Source organism: Megachile rotundata, chromosome 10, assembly GCF_050947335.1.
Source record: "Megachile rotundata isolate GNS110a chromosome 10, iyMegRotu1, whole genome shotgun sequence".
NCBI classification, from domain to species: Eukaryota; Metazoa; Arthropoda; class Insecta; order Hymenoptera; family Megachilidae; genus Megachile; species Megachile rotundata.
The window spans coordinates 10,938,157-10,962,563 of record NC_134992.1 but is presented as its reverse complement, the minus strand read 5'-3'; the positions used below and the strand labels follow the sequence as shown (position 1 = coordinate 10,962,563).

The window sequence follows — 24,407 nt, the reverse complement described above, 5'->3', positions numbered from 1 at the left end:
TGCCCACGAGCACACTTAACTTAGAATTAACGCACGCATAAAATTAACTTAAATCTGAAGCACGCATAAAATAACTTAAAACTGAAGCACGCATAAAATAACTTAAAACTGAAGCACGCATAAAATAACTTAAAACTAGCGCACGCATCCCTCGATGATCCCTCGATGAATGTCTTCAATGATGACCTATTCATTACCTGCAGAATAATTAGTCATAACAATAAAAAGAGAAAACAGGGAAGCAAATGCAATATTAGTAAGATTATAATGTTTAGACATGCATTTTATGCTGACATGCAAAATTCATATTACCATTTTCGGAATAAAAATCTCCAGTTGACTCAGTAGAAATACACCTGCAAAATATACAATATAACTCAGAAATATTCAATTGCTTAATTAAAATAAAGACCTGAAACATACAAAAAGTAATTAGAGCAAATATGAAACATACTACAATACAAAAAGCCCTAAATGTGCCTTTTGTTCTAAGATTGCACTCGTATAATGTAAAAGTAAGTAAAGAGAAGGGTAAAAGAAGAAAGTTGGAAGAACTTTCTTTCAAGTTTAAAGCAATTGATAATAAAAATGATAGGCTATTACTACATTCTAATATGTAACAATCTAATTTGTAACCATCTAATATGTAACAAGTTAAAAAATTGTGGAGATGAGTGCAAGTCAGAACAAAAGGCACTTACATTTGCGCAAGTTTTTCGCCACATGTTGTGACGAAAAACCTGCGCCCGAGCCCACCCTTCCTCCCACAGCTCGGAATTATTGTAACTTAGATATGAAATTGAGAAGTTATAATCGTAGCTCTTAGCTCGATATCGTTTTTTAAAGTTAATTTCGTGAAAAATATTTAGAAAACGACATCGATTACCGAGTCACACCACGAGGAGGTGGCTACGATAGTGACCCACCCTAACTCCAAATCCCTACCACCCTCCATTTGCAACCTCATTTATCAGAAGGATAAATGAGTTCTAACTTTACATAGCTCATAGGCTCGCATATACAAGTTCTTTACCACAATCCAGCAAAGAACTTGTATTACACACACACACACATACATTAACTTAATACTAATCCCATGGGATTCCACACACATACGCTTAAATTGTTCTAAACGCCGCACGGTACCTCTTATTCTAAGATTGCACTCGAATAATCTATGACGAAGTAAAAAAGCAAAGGGGTAGAAAAGAAAGTTAGAAGAACTTTCTGTCAAAAAGAAAAGAAAGTTAGAAGAACTTTCTGTCAAAAAAGGGGATCAGTATTTTTCGCCAAGCGGACCTCGCCTTCCATGGGTCAAAGGGTAGTCCATAGTGTCTTACGTGAACCACGAGACAGAGATGAACCGAAAATACTGGCAAGAACGAGTGACACATCCGCGGAGGGTCTCCCATTTCTCCCCGCTTGCGTTTAAAGCAAGTCTGACCGCAGAGAGGAGACCCCTGCCGTGAGGCGGCAGATCGAGATGGTTCATCAATCGATCGGCCCCGCAGAGATGTGTCCCTGGCGCTACGCCAGCACTTGCAGCTCACCTCTGCCGCGTGTTCACAGCGCTATGAACCCCCAATGATCCACTTGGGTTTGGAACGACTGACAAAAAATAACTGAGAATACTACAATCTAACGCGTACAAAGTTTGAGAATTGAGAAGTTGAGTGCAAGTTAGAATAAGAGGCACTTACAGGGACCCACCCACCCTTCCCACAAGCATACACTTAAAATTAACGCACGCATAAAATTAACTTAAGACTAATGCACGCATCCCTCGATGTCCATTGAAGATGCCACGATGTCCATCGATGTCTTCAATCTTCACGTATACGCAATTCATACACGCACTCACTCATACTACAATATTTTATAATAGACGCAACTTACAATTAACTTAAAATTAACTTAAAATTAGCGCATTAGTTGATAAAATCCCTCGAAGGAAGTCTTCAATGATGACCTCCTCATTACCTATACAATAATTAGTTGTAACAATAAAAAGAGGAAGCACAGAATCAAATGCAAGACTAGCAACATTATAATGTTTAGGCATGCACAATTCATGCTAACATGCAAATACATATTAAAATTTTTGCAAAAAAAGATAAATAAAACTCGAATCGCTTCGATAAAAATATGCAAATAAATGTACGATATACCTGAGAAATATTCAATTACTTGATTAAAATAAAATCCTGAAACGACTCAATGAAATTAGGACAAACATGAAGTATTAAAATAAGAATCTGAAACATCTGAAAGAAATTAATATGTCAATTATTAAAATAAGAACCTGAAACATCCGAATGAAATTAAGACAAACATGAATCATTAAAATAAGAACCTGAAACATCTGAACGAAATTAAGACAACTTTTAATAAATTATTAAAATAAAAACCTGAAACATAGAAATACAAATAATACACATATGAATAAACAAATTACTTACATAAAATAAAAATCTGAAACAGAAAAATGTAATTAGACACATATGAAACATAAAATAACTTACTTGAAATTAAAACCTGAAACATATGAAAAGTAATTAAGACAAATATAAAACATTAAAAATTACTTACAAAAAATTAAAACCTGAAACTGACAAAAAGTAATTAAGACAAATATGTAACGTTGAAAATTACTTATATAAAATTAAAACCTGAAACATACAAAAATTATTAAGACAAATATGAAACATTAAAAATTACTTACTTAAAATAAAAACCTGAAACATACAAACATAAAATTAAGACACATATGAAACATTACTTACTTAAAATAAAAATCTGAAACAGACAAATCTTATTAGAGAAACATAAATTATTGAATTACTTACTTGAAATAAAAGCCTGAAACATACAAAAATAATTAAGACACATATGAAAGATTAAAAACTACTTACATAAAATAAAAACCTGTAACATACAAAAATAATTGAGACACATATGAACCATTAAAAATTACTTACTTGAAATAAAAGCCTGGAACATACAAAAATAATTAAGACAAATTATCATTAAGACTTACTTACATAAAATAAAAACTTGTAATATACAAAAATAATTGAGACGCATATGAACCATTAAAAATTACTTACATAAAATAAAAACCTATAACATAGAAAACTAATTAAGTCAAATATGAAACATTAAAAATTACTTACATAAAATTAAAACCTGAAGAAGACAAAAATTATTAAGACACATAAATCATTAAAAATTACTTACATGAAATTGAAACCTGAAACATACAAAAATTATTAAGACAAATATAAAACATTAAAAATTACTTACTTAAAATAAAAACCTGTAACATACAAAAATTATTAAGACAAATATGAAACATTAAAAATTACTTACTTAAAATAAAAACCTGTAACATACAAAAATGATTAAGACACATATAAAACATTAAAAATTACTTACTTGAAATTAAAAGCTGAAACATACAAAAATTATTAAGACAAATATGAAACATTACAAATTACTTACTTAAAATAAAAACCTGTAACATACAAAAATTATTAAGACAAATATAAAACATTAAAAATTACTTACTTAAAATAAAAACCTGTAACATACAAAAATGATTAAGACAAATATAAAACATTAAAAATTACTTACTTGAAATTAAAAGCTGTAACATACAAAAATGATTAAGACACATATGAGTAATTAAAAATTACTTACATAAAATTAAAACCTGAAACATACAAGAATAATTAAGACAAATATAAAACATTAAAAATTACTTACTTGAAATTAAAAGCTGTAACATACAAAAATTATTAAGACACATATGAGTAATTAAAAATTACTTACATAAAATTAAAACCTGAAACATACAAGAATAATTAAGGCAAATATGAAACATTAAAAATTACTTACATAAAATGAAAACCTGAAATATACAAAAGTAATTAAGACGAACATTTGAAAGACAAGGAACGAAATGAGTTTGAAAACCTGAATATCCCTAATAAAATTACAAAGAAATTCGAGAACCTCAAAACTGAGAATAAAATCAAGATGAGGTTTAAAAACCTCAAACCCAAAATAAAATCTTGGAGATGTAAAGAACCTCAAAACCAGATTAAAGTTACGAGATCCAAAAGCTCTGAAACTTGAAAGAGTATTCACAGAAAAATTAAAGTACAACGCGCATTAAAAACCAATCAAATAATAAAATGGAAAAAAATAAAATAGCGAAGAGACTTGGAAATTTCGAACCTAAAAATAAAATCATTTAGAGTTCTTAAAATTAACCCTACAAAGTGAATGTGAGTACAGGATACAGGACGCTAAAAAATAATACTTATTCTAAAAACCCTACATGTGCCTTTTATTCTAAACTTGCACTCGAATAATTTAAAACTTTGTAAAAAAAAGCAAGAGGATAGGGAAGAAAGTTTGAAGAACTTTCTTTTAAAATTATAGCAATTGATTAAAAAATGGCAGGCTATTACTACAGTCTACTATGAGAGAAGTTAAAAAGTTTTCTCAAATATGAGTGCAAGTTAGAATAAAAGGCACAATTTGCGTAAGTTTTTCGTCACGATTTGTGACGAAAAACTTACGCCCGAGCCCACCCTTCCTCCCACAGCTCGGAATTGTCTTAAAACTAATGCACTGAACATAACTTACCAAGAATTAAATTCTGAAACAGACAAAAATTTATTAACATAGAAATTTGAGAAGAGAGAACAATATAAGAACTTACCAAAAATTAAATTCTGAAACAGACAAAAATTTATTACCATAGAAATTTGAGAAGAGAGAACAATATAAGAACTTACCAAAAATTAAATTCTGAAACAGACAAAAATTTATTAACATAGAAATTTGAGAAGAGAGAACAATATAAGAACTTACCAAAAATTAAATTCTGCAACAAACAAAAATTTATTACCATAGAAATTTGAGAAGAGAGAATATAAGAACTTACCAAGAATTAAATTCTGAAACAAACAAAAAATTATTAACACAGAAAATTGTGGGAGGAGGAGCAAAATTTTTCTTTATTTTATACAAGAATTTCAAAAAATACAAAACGCAATGAAAATTGCGGATTTGAGAAGACAACAGAATTTACCAAAGAAGAAATACTAAAACAGACAAAAATTTATTAACACTGAAATTGGAGAAGGGAGAACGTGATAACTTACCAAGAATTAAATTCTGAAACTACCAAAAATAATTAAGACAAATATAAAAAATTCAATTACTTACTTAGAATAAAAATCTGGAACAGACAAAAGTAATTAAGAAACATATGAAGAATTCACTTACTTGTTTAAAATAAAAATCTGAAATAGACAAAAATAATTAAGACATATATGAACAATCACTTACTTACTCGAAATAAAATCCTGAAACAAACTAAAATTTATTAACACAGAAAATTGTGGCAGGAGGAGCAAAATTTTTCTTTATTTCATACAAGAATTTCAAAAAATACAAAACGCAATGAAAATTGCGGATTTGAGAGGACAACAGAATTTACCAAAAGAAATACTAAAACAGACAAAAATTTATTAACACTGAAATTTGAGAAGAGAGAACATGTTAACTTACCAAAAAATAAAAACTGAAACATAAAAAATTTTATTAACAAATAAAATTGTAGAAGAAGAAATGAAACAACCCTATCGAGAAACAAAAAACACAATGAAAAATACGAATTTAAAATCAATCAACAATAAAACAATTTATTAAAAATCAATTCCTGAAACAGAAAAAAATAATTAAGACATAAAATTCGGGGAAATTAAAATCGCCAAGGGATATAAATATCTCGAAGCTCGAGATAAAATCGCGAAGGGATATAAATATCTCGAAGCTCGAGATAAAATCGCGAAGGGATATAAATATCTCGAAGTTCGAAATTTAATCGCGAAGGGATAGACAAATTTTTAATTTCGTAATTTAATCGCGAAGGGATACAAAAATTTTTAATTTCGTAATTTAATCGTGAAGGGATGCAAAAATTTCTAATTTTGTACTGTAATCGCGAAGGGATGCAAAAATTTCTAATTTCGTACTGTAATCGCGAAGGGATGTAAAAATTTCTAATTTCGTACTGTAATCGCGAAGGGATGCAAAAATCTCTAATTTCGTAATGTAATCGCGAAGGGATGCAAAAATCTCTAATTTCGTAATGTAATCGCGAAGGGATGCAAAAATCTCTAATCTCGAAATGTACTCGCGAAGGGATAAAAAAATCTTTAATCTCAAAATTTAATCGCGAAGTTATGCAAAAATCTTTAATCTCGAAACTTAATTGGGAGGGCATAAAAATCGCGGGTGGCTTTGCTCGTAAAAATTCGAGCAAAACGATACATTTTGTATCGTTCAAAAAAACACATGTAAAATACAAAAAAATAATTAGCGAGCATAGTGACAAAATGACTGTCCATCCTAAGATGGACAGCCATTGATAGTTCCCCTCTTCTTTGGCAATTTTGCCGGGGCTCTTCGGCATATAGCCTCTTCTCTCTTCGGCAAAGCCTCACAAAAATCACTCGCGAAATTTTACGGTAACTCGGACATTCTTATTTTTCACATAAATTTTCAATTTCGCTATCAATCTCCATAAACAGATAGCAAACAATTTTACAAAAATAAAATTGCACCACTATCCATTTATTTCGACCGATAACAAAATCGAAATTTTATGTAATACAAGTTAGATTGTAAGAAAAATTACTCAAAATAAAAATACGACCAGCGATTCTCAGAATGCGCTGTCCGTAAAAGAATGTCCGAGCAGAATATTTTATTTCACTTCACTTCACTTCACTTTATACTTCATTTTTGCAGTCGGATCTAGAACCCGACTGCGACTTACAAACTAAAAGGCCTGGCCTGAACGAACAATCGAGTTCAAGAGAATATTAAATAAATTCATATTTAATATTTTTCTCTTCTCGATTTTTCGTGAACCCCCCAGATGCAAGCATCTCACGTGTGAGAGAGGAGGACAGAGAAACGTGAAAGCTTGCTCTGGCCCTACCTACTTAAAACTAACTCATTCACACCAGAAGTAAACTACCTGCCTGCCTAACGCTATATTTAAAAAATTGCAAAGTCCATTCTCACAAAAACACACTCCACGGTTCTCACACATACCACCCGGGTGCAAAAAAGCCTAATCCTAGGGAGTACGTCCCGGGACGTCTCCGACACCCGAGTTCAATACTACATTCACACTCTAAGTTCATACCTTTTTGCTGAAATCGATCGACAATCGACAGTGAACATATTTCTTATTCTTTAGAATATTCAATGTAATATGTACATGTAATAATTTTAACTACTAATACAATTTTCTAGCTTATTCAATTTATAAAATTTTCAAATGACTCGACTTGCATTTTGCATGCATTTTCAAATAGAATTTTGCAAAATTTCAAAAATGAATCTATAGTTTAATCGACACAAGGTCCACGACCTAACCACACACACACGTGTAACTTGTGTCGATAATTCACTGTCAATTTGTCGATCGCCAAACATCTTAAAACTAAACCGTGTCCACCTGCCCTAACCCATGCGAGTAGCATCTAAGCACGCGCATGAGTATAGAGCATAAAAATGAACACGGCCACGTGTATTTTGACCTACCAGTTTTCTTCATGTGTGCTGAAAATCCTGAGCTAAAAAACTTGATTAGAAACATGCTAATAAAGTGTCTTCCAGCAAAAATTGACTCTAACTTTAAAAAACTTTCAAAATGGAAAATGGAAGATCACTTTGCAAAAATCTAAGTATATCGTTTGTTTCATTTTTAACAGATTTGTGATATCAAAGTAAATTTCTAAATGACTCAAACATTCGTAAATAACTTTGATATCGAAATCTGTTTCTCGCGATACTTTCTTGTACATTTATTTAAAAAATTTTCACGCGTACGTAAAAATTGAAAGTGACTCGATAACTTTATCAAAATGACTCGAAAACTACTGTGAAATCGGAGGGTCATCCGACTTCTATGTACTAATTTTAATTTTAAATTGTAAAGAAGTTAAAACGCGATGTACAAGAAAACCCTGACCTGAGCTAATAAATATAATAGAGAGTTTGTACGAATTTTGCACGATCGTACAGTCGTGGTCACTATGCTCGCTCAAAAATATAAAATACAACCAGTTCCCGTGTCGCTTCGGACCATTCGTCCTACGACATGATGGGAACCGGAGGAATCGTAAAGCATGCGACTCACCGATCGCTGACTTGCGCCACTGCGATCGTTTTACCGGCAAAGCATCAGATTCGTGCTGCTTCGGACTGCTTTGGATTGGTTTGGACTGCTTTGGACTGGTTTGGCAACGTTTGGATTTGGCAGGTTGACCATTGGATTGGAAGTTTGACCATTGGATTGGCAGAGTGACCATTGGATTGGCAGAGTGACCTTCTGTAATCATAGCAGGACAACAATTTAGTAACTGTCTATCAATTTGCATTTCGATTAGTTTTTAACTAATTTAACTAATTTAACAAAAGCATGCATGCAGAACTACATACAACTACATTACAAAAACTTGTAATAAATTTGCAAACGTGTATCAAAACGTATAGTCACTCAGTAAAACATTATAAAATGTTCGAAAAAGTATGTCAATGCACTTGAATAATTATTGTATGCCACATGTTAAAACGTTTGCAAATTTATACTAAAATAAATGAATAACTACATTGGAAAACACATTAAAACACCAGTACAAGTATGCCAAAACATTTAAATAATCATTCCATAATTCACATTAAAACACTAATAACAATTTGTTAAAATATTTAAATAACCACTCCAGAAAATATACTACAGCACCAGTAACAATATGTCAAAACACTTAAATAATTATTCCATAAAATACACTAAAGCACCAGTTACAGTATGTCAAATCATTTAAATAATTATTCCATAAAATACACTAAAGCACCAGTTACAGTATGTCAAATCATTTAAATAATCATTGCATAAAGTACACTAAAGCACCAGTTACAGTATGTCAAATCATTTAAATAATCATTGCATAAAATACACTAATGCACCAGTAACACCATGCCAAATCATTTAAATAATTATTGTATAAAATACACTAAAGCACTAGTAACACCATGTCAAATCATTTAAATAATTATTGTATAAAATACACTAAAGCACCAGTAACAGTATGTCAAATAATTCAAATAATCATTGCATAAAGTACACTAATGCACCAGTAACACCATGTCAAATCATCCAAATAATCATTGCATAAAATACACTAAAGCACCAGTAACACCATGTCAAATCGTTTAAATAATCATTGCATAAAATACACTAAAGCACCAGTAACACTATGCCAATACACTTAAATAACCATTACATAAAGTGCACTAATACCCAGTAACAATTTGTAAAAGCACTTAAATAATCACTCCACAAAATACATTAAATCACTAAAAAATTAATAAAATATTTAAATAACCACACCATAAAACACACTAATAAATTCGTATATACATGCGCAATCACTTGAGGAAATACAGTAGTAAAGTCATTGACACTTGTAGAACCACACCATAAATTTTGTTAATACACCCCCATAATTAATAAAAAATATTTAATAAAGCATATTAAACACTAGTAGTAGCACTGTAGGTACACTAATATATCCGTATATGCATGCAGGTAACACACTGTTAAAGTCACTGACACTTGTAGAATTACACCATAAATTTTATTAATACACCCGCATATTTATTAAAAAATATTTATTAAAACACACTAAACACTTGTTAAGCCACATTAGGTAATATTGGGACAAGCACAGTATCGAAAAAGTGAACCCTTGACTCGTACCGGTAAGTGTTGACAGGGCTGATCCGACCTCCTCGACTTCCACAATAAAACTGAGAGCGTTTGACCTCCCGCTACTGTGAGTGTTATTGGTAGTTAACAACAGCCAATTAGACATCGTATAATTCACCAATAGATCAAATTCGATCTTTTCATGTGTAAGAGTGATTGGTAGTGTACAGTGGCCAATTAGACATCATGTAATCCACCAATAGCGTGCAAGCACTCTGATTGGATGTTGTAAAATTATTTTAACATTAATTTTGTTATAATTTTATATTTTTTGATTGTTTATTAACAAATTTATTGTTGCAATTATTTAAATTTATTATTTTTCTTAATTTATTTTTGTATATATTTTGCAAAATGATTGTTAATTAATATTTTAAGATATGTTTTATTGTAATTAATAATTTTTTTAGTTATTCATTTATAAAATTGTTGTTGTAACTATTCGAGTTCATCGTTTTTATTAATTTATTCTAGCAAATATTTTGCAAAAGGATTGTTAATTAATATGTTACGATATGTTTAATTGTAATTAATAATTTTTTGAGTTATTCATTTATAAAATTGTTGTTGTAACTATTCGAGTTCATCGTTTTTATTAATTTATTCTAGCAGATATTTTGCAAAATTATTGTCAATTAATATATTACGATATATTTTATTGCAATTCATTATTATATAAATTAATTATTGCAATTCATTATTATATAAATTAATTATTGTAATTCATTATTTTCATAACTTTCTCGTGCGAATATGTTGTAAATTTTGTATGTTCTTAAAAATTCAAATTCGCGCGCGGTTTTTTAAAGAGTGACGTCATCGGCAAAAAACAGAGCAGCGCCATCTCTCCGGCGAACAGGATGAACTACAGGGTTTTGAAACAGCAGTTTCATTAGTTGTCCACACTGCCACTAGACGGCGCTGCGTGTATCGTTTTCCGTTAAATTTAAATAATATAATTTTTTTATTAGTATAATTGATTATAATATGACTTCAATTACGTCAAAGTGCAAGACCAATTAATTGAAAATTGTTTTGACTTTACTAAATTATTATGAATTTTTTACCACCCTTAGATAACTCTAATTAGCCTAAGGGTTCTTTCTTATGTGGCGCCGCCTAGCGGTGGAATATAGGAACTAATTAAAGACCCGTTTCAAAAGTGTGTAGTTCAGCCCGTTTGCCGGAGAGATGGCGCCACTAGTTAAATTTTTTTTTAAATTCAATTAAAATCGATTTTATTAATTAACTAAGCATTTTGCTGTGCATAAAATGCTATTTTTTGTTCCATTGAAATTATAGAATAGTTTATTTGTCTCGGAAAGCGTAAAAGTCACTGATTTTAGAAAAAATGTAGTTTTCTGACCGACTACTATTGTTCACCATTAGATGACGTCGATGGTACTGTTTTCAAATGAGCATTAAAAATAATAATGGTACAATACGTTCATCCACAAGTTGTGTCATAATTGTTCAAAACCGTACATGACACACCTGGTGCGTCAGCCTACAATATATCCATGACACACCAGGTACGTCAGCCTTCAATATATTCAGTGTGTTAGTATATGACACACTATGTGCGTCAGCCTAAAATATATCCAGTGCGTTAATCCATGACATACCAGGTGCGTCAATCTATAACATATCCAGTGCGTCAGTCTATGACACACCATGCGCGTCATACAATGTTTGCAACAACATGTGACGCACCGGGTACGTCAACCTACAACATATCCAATGCGTCATATAATGTTTGCAGTAATATATGACGCACTAATTGCGTCAGTATCTGTACAAAGTAATTGACGCATCAGATGTGTCATTTCAAATCTGCTCACAGTAGTCAAGAACGCAACCGGTGCGTCACTGTTAAAATAATCAACGACGTAGCCGGTGTGTCGGCACCAAATTAAAAACTTGCATTAAATTGTCCCAAAATTACTTACCATTTACCCTAAATAAGAGGAATAAAAATCATAGACTTAGATAAGAAAATAATGAATCATTAGATCGGTCGTAAACCGCGGAAGTGTTACCGGACAAAGGCCACCGTAATGAAAGGGTTAAGTATAGTAAAACGCGCAAGGTAAGTTCGTTCATTCTCGAAAAATTTCTCGAGACACATATTCAAAACCGGTTTGACGATTTACGTTGTGGAATATCGGTAAAACGATACCGCGTACTTCATCGCCGAGTTATTCGTCGATTTAAATACACCGTTCGGCAATAATGTCGCAATGTGTATCGCTTCATAAATCTTAGCTCAGCGATTTACATCAGTGACCAATAAATCGAGATTGATCGTTCGCGTGGTAAAACGATTGATACAAAGGAGATTCGCGCTAATCCGGTGCGGAAATTTTTCGAGGTTATCGGGTAAGGGATGGAAAGGTATGTGTGCAATGCACGCGTAAAAGCGAGCGTCAGGGAACTGTTAGAACGATGGAAAGAGAGGAAACGAGAAAAATACGTCGATAAAACTGAGGTGAACGCGGCATGGCACGGTGAACGTACGGTACGTCGTCGTACCCCCGTTTTGGAGACAAGTAGTTAGTCCCTCTCTCTTTACAACGGCTCAGGGACGGCTCGAGACGACTGTCTTTCAATGACTTCTTAACCGGCTACGCTGGGTGCTTACTAATTATTTACTGGCGGGCATAACGGATCTCTTAAAAAATTCATTTCTTCTGTGTCCCGTTCAACCTGTTGCAATACTTCATTGTTACCCTCCCGAAAATATTCTTGGTTAGATTAACATATTGGTTAAGTTGTCACATATTTCCAAATTCTCCATTCCTGCAATTTTACATATTTTTAATACTCGAGACATTTATTATAAAATTAAAAAATATAATCTATAGAATTATGGTATTGAGTTGATACTGATAGACATTAATTATAGAGATGGATGTTTAATGTATGTTGTAAGATTATTAATTTTTTATTTACAATTGTCATTCAGCGTAATTGATCATATAGTTAGGTGTAAAAATTGCGACATCGATCATTAATGTATCTAACAGAGTCTAACCTCACTATAATTCAATATGAAACTGATATCAAAATTAATCTTTGGTTATTATAATTGTATGTATTTAAAGAATTATTACTACTATTTTATAATATTTATGTAATTATATAAATTGTTACTATTTTATAATTATAACTATTTATACAATAATACTATAATTGTACCTGACGTAATATATTTTATAACAATAATTAATTATTGTATTGTAACATTGTACAATGACAAGTAAATGAGACCTAACCTATCCTGTAGTAAATTAAATATTTCCTGAGTGTCTCCACAATACTTCCTTTGTATCCTTTCACTTTTTACAACACTCTAATGTCACAAAAAATGTATAAAATCTAAATAAATGAGAAATTGCAAGATTACAAAATTCGCCGAAAGGAAGTCAGAATTAGCTATAATAATTTTTTGCCTGTTTCGTAATAATAGGTTTGGAAAGATCATTGGATGACAGTGAATGCCCCCATGCACTTCACCTTGATATTTGATAGTTTCTTCTTAAGTTTCACCTTGAGTCGCGATACGACGTTTCGGTATGTCATACTGCGCCTTTGCTATCCCCAGATTCACAGAGTAAAAGCTAAAACCGTATACATACCGACCTCAACAGCACTATGCAAGGCTAAAGTTTAGGTGTGGCCTCGTGTTAGATACTCATCTTTTCCGAAACAAGAATTCAATAATCTAAAGAATAATTAGCTCGATGACAATCCATACGTTTAGAATTAGTCACGCGATTTTTACGTGAACGGCAAGTATTTTTATCTAATCTGAAACAATTTCGAAAGTACTACTGTTCACTTTAGTTTAGCAAATATCGTAAATAATGATTAGAAACAACTGAACCTTTATAATTAAAGTAATTTTTGTAACGTCTTATTAAAAGAATAGTACTGAGTTGTTTAACATTACCTTATCATGTTTAAAATGACAATGTTTCACAAAAATGAATTATTGTTTCTGAAGGATTACTTGAGTTCCTTCCGGGTTATAAGACTTCTGGTTTTTACGGTTCTTTAACCTATATGTACTTGCCTTTTGAATATTTCAATTTTTCTTTTTATTTACCTCATACATTCTCCACATATGTATATCTTCATATAAGAATTAATTTTTATAAACAAAATAACCCTTGTATTCTCGCTGGATTTGGGGATTCAGGAATTTAGAAATTAGGAAATCTGGAAAATTAAAAGTGTCAGAATTTGTAGATTACAGGATTCAGAAATTTTGGAGTATAAAAATTTAGTATTTCTTTATTTGAAAATCTCAGTATTCACTGACAACACTCCACTACGTACAACAATGTATTAACACTAATTAACGTATTAACACTATATTAACAGTATCGTTAATTTTAGAATAATCGTAAGCGTCCTCCATAAACAAAGATCCGCGAGAGTCGATCGATGAAGAATCTAGTCGCCCTCTAGTTGTTACGCACCTGAGTGTAGTCTCACGGGCGAGGGCCTTTCAACTTGATCCGTGTATCCACTATACAGTCTCTCGTAAGGTGTGGTTCACGGCGTTTCTGGTCAGAACTATGCTCGTCCGGAATCAACAAGTGCTCCTCGAGACTACGACGGGAAAACACTTGACCTAACCAAACTTCTAGTGAACAGCTCTTTTTCTTATTCGCGAGGATTCGAAGGGGGCGCGCATAGGTGGCGAGAGACGCAAGATCAACGTGAGTCGATTATCTCGAAACGGCGTAACTTGAATATCCACACGTGAGATCGATCCGATCGAACGTAGTAAACGTATATAACTGTGCCGAATATTCGATAAAACGGCATTTATCGCTGATGGGATTGTGTCGCGTCCCAGTGATCGACGATTTGATGAATCATTGGTTTTTCTGCTCCAAGTTTATACGCTTGTGACGCGCGTGTTTCGTTTCGACAGCATTAACGGAGATCGTGTGTGTACATGTATCGCAGTTCCGACTACTACGTGACTTCATTTCATCGCGTGTTATTTACGCTGAGAAATAAATCGTGGAATTTATATTGATCCAGGACAACAATCGAGTATGAAGTACAGTGAGTACTGTTTTTAAATTGTTATTTTTAATCGTAAGATCGCGTGGTGACAATCACGTGTCGTTAGTACATTGACTTTAAAGCATTGATCTTTGAGATTGCTTGATATTCCTAGATATTCTTTGAATGAATTAAATGAAAGCTACAATGTATTATAGGATTAGGTTAAATGAATAAGTTGTAAATATTGCAGTGGGTGTACCGCCATGACAGGTTCAAATTTTGGCGGGAATTTGTTACAAACTTTTACAATAATATTATAATATTAAGCATTTTAAGTATTATTTAATAGAATATTAAGTAAAATTAATATTTATAACAGTCGTGGACATTCGAAGGTATCTAGGAATATATGATAATTATATATACAATATGTAGAAATATTGACATCTAGTGATACAGGTAAGCAGTGATCTATAAATTTTAAAGATATACATACTGATATAAAAATTTAGGTTATATGAAATTTAGACACGTAGAAAGTGAATGATATTAAGATCTAAAGAAATGGAAAATAATGATTTAAAAATCTAGAAATATATAAATATAAGAGCCGGTTTAATACGCCCACGCATGTTAACGTAATCGTTCGAATGAAATACAGGTTTAATTAAAAAAGGTTACCTAGACGACAGATTTGCAATTTATGCAATACACAGGTTAAAAACTTAAACGGTTGATGTAACATGTCCAAGATCAGTAGAACGTAACCGATTAAAGTGTGTTGGTGGTGTAAGATTATCGTAGTGAACGTAACTGTGCTTCATTCCATATTCTGTAACGCCTGCTTGAAAAACAAGTTTCCTGGTTGCACCTGTCACCGACCAAAACGTTTTTTATGCTCGTGCACGTGGCACAACGAGTCGTTTTGTTCCTGGAAACTGATTATATGCTAAATTGTAACGCGAAATCGATTATCGACGTGTACAACGTTCAAAGCGTAATTAAATGAAATCATCGTGGTAACAGTTTAGAAAGTGGCGGACAACGAACTTTCTTCGTCTTGCCGGTAATCGTTTCCAAATCGATTATCGACGAACGCTATGTCGGAGAGTATTAAAACGTATCTGTAGCTTGTTTTTAGAACGTTTAGAGATCGCGATTTTCTCTCGAAGATAGCGGTGCTTTATTGGCTGGGGTTTTATGCAAATCTGTAACAAAATTTGACGGTAAAATTCGGTTATCGATAATGGCTATGGCGGCAAGTTATTGTACTACATATTTAATTACCGCGGCGGGAAATTTAAATTAGCGTGATAGCAAAATTGATGAAATAAGTAAATCTGCAGATAATTGAATGTACGATGACTTTGTATTTACAATAACGTTTAATTACGGAAGAATTTATATCGCAACTTGTTTTTAACAATTTTAATGTTTTATTTTGATTGAATAACGAGTCAAAGGAGAAACTACTTTTTTAGTTATTTCATGATATTCTCAGTGATACCTTTTCTGGAATATTTGAAGCCATAGGTTAATGTTTGCAAGCTCGTCAGTAGATTCATTCTCGTTAGCTCTTCGGTTCGTTTATGTAACAAATTTAGTTTATGACGTGACGCGGTAGCGTAAGAATTTCGAAACAATGTGCACCGAGGAATTTCTAGGACAGAAATATAAATAGACGGGCAATAAAGTAATGAATGCACAAAATGATAAAATAACGTGATAAGGTTCACGCAGGAATCTAGATACAGCGTTCAGTAAAGAATTTATAGGGCAGCAGAGTAACGTTACTATAGTGACCCGTTCACCAAACACAAGGCATACTGTTCGATTCTATTGAAAACACCATTAAATATTTCACAGGCTGCTTATCTCTTGACACTGCTTCCTAATACTATGTCACGCAAAACACTCCAAGGTATTGATTTTGAATAAAAAAGTACATAAAAAAAACTTTTCCAAAAATAAATGTTACTTCATAAAATACGCAAAGCTTGAACTGACAATATTTGACAAATTTATATTATATTCTCATACTTAAATATGCAAAGTGATCTACATAAGGTATAAAAAGTTCGATTCAGAGAATCGTTGCGAAATTTCGGTGGAGCTTCTACCTATTGTCCGATCAAATTTATGACCATAATAAAGGTGATTAATAACTTCTTATGCAACACGAAAAGAAAGTGAATTTATATTATAAGCGGCTTTCGTTATCGTACAATTATAAATTTCACGTGCTTACGTAGAGAAATAAAAACTTGATATAGCTTATTGAATTTTTAATCCGCTTCTGGATAAATTCATGATGATGTATCAATTCTACGTTGTAAAGTATTATATTCTGTAAGATAGTATCTAATTATAAGTAACGAAGTCAGAACGAGATACGATAAATCTTTTTTTATTATCAATCATAGCGGATTACACAGAGAAAATAAAATCTGAAAGGAAGCCACGTCTGACACGACACGTGGTAACATTTTGATTCATAATTTAAAAAAAAAAACTAGACATAAATATCCCTTAAAATCACCATAGATTCTAAAATTCCTAGATTCCAAAAATTCGAAGATTCCAACAAACTCTAGATTCCAAAAAGTCACTAGATTCTAAAATCTCTAGATTCCAAAAACACCTAGATTCCGAAAATTCTTAGATTCCAAAAACCTCTAGATTTTTAAAATCCTTAGACTCCAAAAATTTCCAAATTCCAAAAATTTCCAGATTCCAAAAACCCTCAGATCCCAAAAATCCCTAAATTCCAAAATTTCGAAGATTCCAACAAACTCTAGATTCCAAAAAGTCACTAGATTCTAAAATCTCTAGATTCCAAAAACGCCTAGATTCCGAAAATTCTTAGATTCCAAAAACCTCTAGATTTTTAAAATCCTTAGACTCCAAAAATTCCCAAATTCCGAAAATTCCCAGATTCCAAAAACCCTTAGATCCCCAAAATCCCTAGATTCCAAAATTCCCCAGATCCAAAAATCCCTAGATTCAAAAACCCCCAGATCCCAAAAATCCCTAAATTCAAAAAATCCCTATATTCTAAAAAGTCCCTAGATTTCTAAAATTCTTTAGATTTCGAGAACTCTTAAATGTCAAAAATGACTAAATCTCAGAAAATCCCTAGATCCCTATAAGTCTTAACAATCATAAAGATCCATAGACTAAAGCACAAATGTTCCTAGTAATCAAAGGCAATAATCTTTGCATGATTGTTCAGTGATAGTAAAAGTTTTGCACACGGTTTAATGAGCGTTGATTAAGTGTCTTTTATTTTTAACCGTCCGCATCTGGTGTTGTATGCATTTCATTGTTTGACAGTATTTAAAATTGGAAGACAGATAAACAGTGCATATAATGTTACATTATTTGCACAAGTGACGCGTAATGTGAGGCAGCTTGTCTGACTCATATACTGTTCCATCATGTTTAATTCATACGCGGACACACGATTGTACTGTGGAAACCATAGACAAAACCTGTATCTTCTTCGCGGCTTTATTTCTATTATAGCCAAGTGTCGATTATATTTTCAAACAAAAGTTACGCTTAATTTATTGCGCGCAATGAATTTTATCTTGTAATCACCTTATCGCGATAGCGAAACTTAAAGATATTCTTAATTTGCTTCATCGATTACGTTCTTTATCGAGATTAATAGATAACGCGAGATATAAATAAGTGGGTAAAAGGTTTTTATCTTTGATAAAAATTTCCTTTTTACAATTGCTAGATATTTAATTATAAGTATTTTTCTGATGTCGAAAAAAGCAGTACAGTAATTAAATATAATGTAAAAGAGTATTTGAAATACACCTGGTAAAAACAGTGAGTGTTTTTATTTAAAAAATGCGGCAAGTATTATGAGAGCAAGAAGAAAGCAATATTCGTTGATTCTAAATGGAGCCATTTAAGAAAGCATGGTTTTGTATGTACTATCTTTTGTAACGAGCGAACATAAATGTATTAATTGTAATTCGATTAAAAAACATGTTTTTGAAACATCATGAAAGTAGAAATTGGTAAAAAGGATCTACTTCGATGCTTTCACTTGGGAAAGTACCATTTCATTCTCGTTAGAAATTTTCTTTCGCGTCGTGCTGGATCAAACGAGAGCGCAGTTTGTCAGATTACTCGATTACGATGCAATTCTGTAGCTATCTCTGTATAGGTTTCCATCGTAAAGATTCGTAGATCGGTGCGTGAGCTGGTACCAACGGAACAAACCGCAGAGAGCCTTGTGCCCGTTTCTTCGAACAATACTGTAATGATACATGATAATAGCCGACGAAGCGTGATTGCCGTGCTTCTTAATTCTTCATCTGTCATTCAAACGCCGCTTTTTTTCTTTTTTAATGAATGGATTTTTATTCCCTGACTCCATTATCGTGAACACCGGTGAAAGAGCAAAGTCCTCGTTTTAGTCTATTGTAAACCGTGTACATTGTTATTTTGTGTGCTCCACCGTTAGTGTACACTCTTTCAAACATTTAATATCATGATTGAATATTTCTTAAACTACGGACTCAAGTAATTACTCGAAGTAATCAGAAGTTATTTATAGTTCTTTCAACACAGTGCCACATAAATTGAACTTTGTGCGAGCACGTTATTATCAAAATTAATTATTAATATTTTTAATAGTATTATCAAGATCGAGGTATTTAGCACCGTGACAAAATGTTTACTAAGTCGCGATATATTACCTACGGTAATTGGCGAATTATAATACATTGATTATCAGATTCGCTGGCATAACTAATTTAATTTAATCAAATAACGGAGGGGGGTAGATTCTTAACACCGTGGGAACTGTATTAATAACTCGAAACAAAGTGAATTAATTTAAAACGATATTAATATTTAATATTGTAAATGTTATCGTGTGCCGTACGTGTGGCTTTGTTGTACACAAGTGTTACTTAAGAATTCAGTCGAATTAATAAGATGAACGGTACACGAATAAAGATCGAGGTCTTTTAAAGTAATAGACTCAATTTAATTAATTTAACTATTACTTAATACTGTATGTAACAATAAATGTTATTTGTTCTATACATATACAAGAGATCCCTAGATCTTGACATCCGTCGATCAGTAGATTCCATCTTCAGGACATCAGATCCTAGATACTTATATTTACATATGTATTTCTAAATCTCTAGGTCTTTACATTCACATATCCTTGAATCTCTAATAATTCTAGATGCTTAGATTCTTGTATCCCTAGAATTTTAGAGATGTATTCGTCTATCTCTCTATAAAATTATCCCTATATTCTCAATTTCAAATTTCTAGTTATTATAGAATCTTTAAAACTCAATATTGCTAGATTTCTCCATAAACACTGATATCTCTAAAGTTCACTATCCCTAGATGCCTATGTCAGCAGATCCTGATGTAATTAGAATCCTATATCCCTAGACCCCCATTGTCTTTAAATCCCAGTATTCCTAGATCTCAATATCCTTAGATCCCAAATATCCCTAGATTCCAAATAACCCTAGATACCAAATATCTCTAGATTCTAAATATCCCTAGAACCCAAATATCCCCAAATCCCAAATTTTCCCAAATCCCAAATATTCCCAAATCCCAAATATTCCCTAATCCCAAATATCCCCAAATCCCAAATATTCCCAAATCCCAAATATTCCCAAATCCCAAATATTCCCAAATCCCAAATATTCCCAAATCCCAAATATTCCCAAATCCCAAATATTCCCAAATCCCAAATATTCCCAAATCCCAAATATTCCCAAATCCCAAATATTCCCAAATCCCAAATATTCCCCAATTCCAAATATCCCCAAATCCCAAATATCCCCAAATCCCAAATATTCCCAAATCCCAAATATCCCTAGAATCCTAAATATCCCTAGAATCCTAAATATTCCTAGAATCCCAAATATCCCTAGAATCCCAAATATCCCTAGAATCCTAAATATCCCTAGAATCACAAATATCCCTAGAATCCTAAATATTCCTAGAATCCCAAATATCCCTAGAATCCTAAATATCCCTAGAATCCTAAATATCCCTAGAATCCCAAATATCCCTAGAATCCTAAATATCCCGAAAATCACAAATATCCCTAGAATCCTAAATATTCCTAGAATCCCAAGTATCCCTAGAATCCTAAATATCCCAAATATCCCTAGAATGTCAAATATCCCTAGACTCTCAAATATCCCTAGATCTCCAAATATCTCCAGATCCTGAAATATTCCTAGATTCCAATATTCCTAAATCCCAACATCGCTAAATCCCAACACCCATAAATTCCAATATCCCTAGATTCCTATACTAGCATATCCCAATATTCCTCCATGCTTGTAACCTAATTTCATCTTATCAACAAGAAGATGGTCTTCGCATTGAAAGCGGGATATAAAATATGACAGTTTTTTTACAAAGGCATCATGCGAACCGAGCGTTATGAGAAATGTAAAATCGTGAGTTACTCATGCAACCGATGTTTCGTAACAATGGCAGCCATTTTTCCGTCTCTCTCTCTGGCTCCTTCTCGACGGGGATGTATATGCGAATATTCTTTCATCGTAAACATTAGATGGAAACAATGCAAGGAGCCGTATTCACGGGCTTCATAACCGTTGATCGCAATGTCAAAGGGGGACTCCGACGGGGAAAAAGAATTATTTCATTGCACTGCGAACTGAAGTAGCTGACGAACAGCTAAAATGCAAAGCGTCGGAAAAACATGTACGAGCGATGCTTAATTAAAGTGATGGAGATTTTCAAAGCGACAATGTCCCTTTGCATTCCGACGGAATATTGAGTTAAGTAATTTTTACACGTAGTCTTAGAGATTTCTCTTTGGTTTCACCTCGTCGAGATTCGTTCGACGAGATATTTGCTTTTGCGTGTTGCAAATATGCTTTCGGAATCTAGGATTCGAAATGATTTATGATATACAGTTTTTTAATGAAAATATTCATTGCATATTTGTTTGTATGAAGATAGTACATATATGTTTAGGATTTCTCTTTCAATAGAATCTTCCTAAGATTTCTTTTGGATACTTCTAATTAAGATCTCTTTAAGTTCTTCATAAAATCTCTTAGGTCCATCCTAGAGCTCCTTTAGTACCTCTTAGATTTTTCCTAGAATCTTCGTAGAAGCTAAAATATTTTTAAATTGCCTGGAATGTATCAGTGATTGAACGTCCAAGGTAATTAAGTCTGAATACAAATTCTAAATAGATTGAATCATCAAAGATTCGACGCGGTCATCCATAAGTCACGGCAGAAGGCCTGATCCGTGTGAATCCGAAGAAAAAACACGATTTCCACGGAACAGAAGGATGTAACGTATATCGCAAAAAGTGTTTTCCTGTTGCTAGATTGTAACAGCGTGTACAATCAAAACCAATTAAACAGTGCCGATGCTATCAGCAAACACAATTGGCACGAAATTTCACGCAAACAGCGTTGTCCGAAGTAAACGCTCGATCGACGCGACTGCATGAATACACGATTGTTCGTGAGCGAATACAAAAATACGTGGTAAACCGTTAGCGTACGTTAAACTGTTTCTCTATTCAACAACGATTCAACTCGCGTGCAACGCGTGTTCACGTACAGTGAATGACTTACATAGTGGCTAAGTTGTGTGCAGCCCACGCATGAAAGACTCTGACTTTCACCCATCTAGCCGGACGACCTACGAGATTTCTTTGCTTGCACATATTTCCAAACGACGATAAAACGCCTCTTCTTATATTGCATAATCGATTCAATTATTCTGATCGTCTTGCCATTGAGAAACTGTTATTTACAAATTGCATGGTCTTTGATGTTAAACGCGTGCTTTGAAGATCAAGTCGTGCAACGATGCAATATTTCATGTATTATGTGACACAATGCATCGTGACATTATCGCTTGGTGATATATTGCATAGTAATTATAATACTTGGCGATTACAGTGGTAATTATAATTTATTTCAAAAGATGTCAGGTATTCTAATTATAATGAGCGGCGATATAATGCGAGGTTGTTATCATGTTTCACGATTCTAACACTCGGCTATATAACAGAAGGTCATTATTATTATTATTATTATAGTGCGGCTATTGTAGTGTTGCATGATTATAACGTACTATAACGAGCGGCGATATAGCGCGAGGATACGATAACGAGCGGCGATAAAGCGCGCGGATACCATAATAAGCGGCGATAAAGCACGAGGATACTCCAACGTACGACGATATAATACGTGACGATATAACATGGTAACAATATGAGATACGGCGATATAACGCGAGGTTATTGTAATGGGCAGTAATATAATGCGAGGGTAGTATAATACACTGCAATATAACACGAGGTTAATAAAACGCGACGATTGTATAACATGCGGCGATATAACGCGAGGTAACTGTAACGTTGCGATTATAACATGTGGCGATACATCGTGAAGTGATTTAGCACGCTGTAACTACAAAACATCGTCTTGTGATTATTGGCAATATAACTAGTGGTTGCGTCATGCATGGCAATATAACGCGAGGTTGTCCCATAGTAGTATAATGCATGATTGTGCTGATAGTAACGACACTATGGCAAGCAATAAAATCCGCATGAAAATGGCAATATATCAAGAGTCAACTCGGTATAAAAATATCAGATCCTACATATCAAAAATTATACCCCTTTAATTCTGTTATCAGAACTCAAAACTGTCAACGCATAAAATATCATTATACGCCCCGTGTCAATGCAAATTAAATTCACTTCAATTTATAAAATTATCGTAAATAATAATTTATGCAGTAACAGTTCGACAATGATATTAAAGTTATTGACATTAATAATGTTCAATACCCGAGGTCGAGCGCGGAAAAAGGAGCGACAAGAAATCGTGGTCAATTTAGAGCGGTGACTAATGCACACAGTTTCAGCGTTAAATTGTTCAATGAACATCGGGTGACGTATACGGAAAAGCAGCCGCGTAATTCGCGGAATGAAGTAGAAGCCGCGAATTCTTGAACCTTATAAAATATGGCTCGTTCCATTATACATGTAGATGTTCCTGGAATTGGAGCGATATCCTTGTAAGCGGTATCTTCTTCCACAATTATTCCACGGCAAAAGGGTAGATAAAAAGCGGATTGATTAAATACGCGTCCGCCTCGTATAAGGATAGACCGTCGGCGGGATTCTTTCTTGTAAACTAGCTTCGCGAGTTTGTCGCGACTAGAGAGCTCTTTGTTGACTCGTTCCTTCATAGTTTGTTCGGACATCTTATAGGGTCAGTTATAAACTCAAAAGTTTTTTTTGTTGATAGACAATCATGATCAGGTGATAATATATGTGGGTTGAGACTTGAAGTTAAATTGTATTGTAGATCGTAAAATTTTATCTGGTTTTTATACACTGGAAGGTTAAGTAGATGTAGAATGTAGTTAAGCTTAAGTATACAGGGTGTTCGGTTACTGGTGGATATAATTTTAGGGGGTGGTAGCTGACGTGATTCTGAACAAGTTT

The 24,407-nt window shown here is 33.0% G+C and overlaps 1 protein-coding gene and 1 long non-coding RNA gene across 5 annotated transcripts in view; one reads left to right on the top strand and one right to left on the bottom strand.

Moving 5' to 3' along the window:
* Positions 1–14,298: 14,298 nt before the first annotated feature.
* Positions 14,299–24,407, top strand: part of LOC100874811 (putative ferric-chelate reductase 1 homolog) — a 36,291-nt gene continuing 26,182 nt past the window's right edge. Inside the window, exon 1 of one of the 4 annotated variants that reach the window (XR_013039740.1) lies at positions 14,299–14,944. Coding sequence is in view for 1 of the 4 variants with exons in the window: in XM_003701849.3 (XP_003701897.2) it covers positions 14,935–14,944 (10 nt within the window). In the remaining 3 variants the exon portion in view is untranslated. Of the gene's footprint in view, positions 14,945–24,098; positions 24,172–24,407 lie in introns of those variants that run through there. The other 3 variants (XM_003701849.3, XM_012282006.2, XM_012282007.2) reach the window with 3 other exon arrangements.
* LOC143265318 (uncharacterized) lies at positions 15,484–16,828 on the bottom strand. The gene is made up of 2 exons (XR_013039741.1): positions 16,395–16,828; positions 15,484–16,095 (listed from the first exon to the last, which is right to left on the bottom strand). It is a non-coding gene; the product is annotated as an uncharacterized LOC143265318 (long non-coding RNA).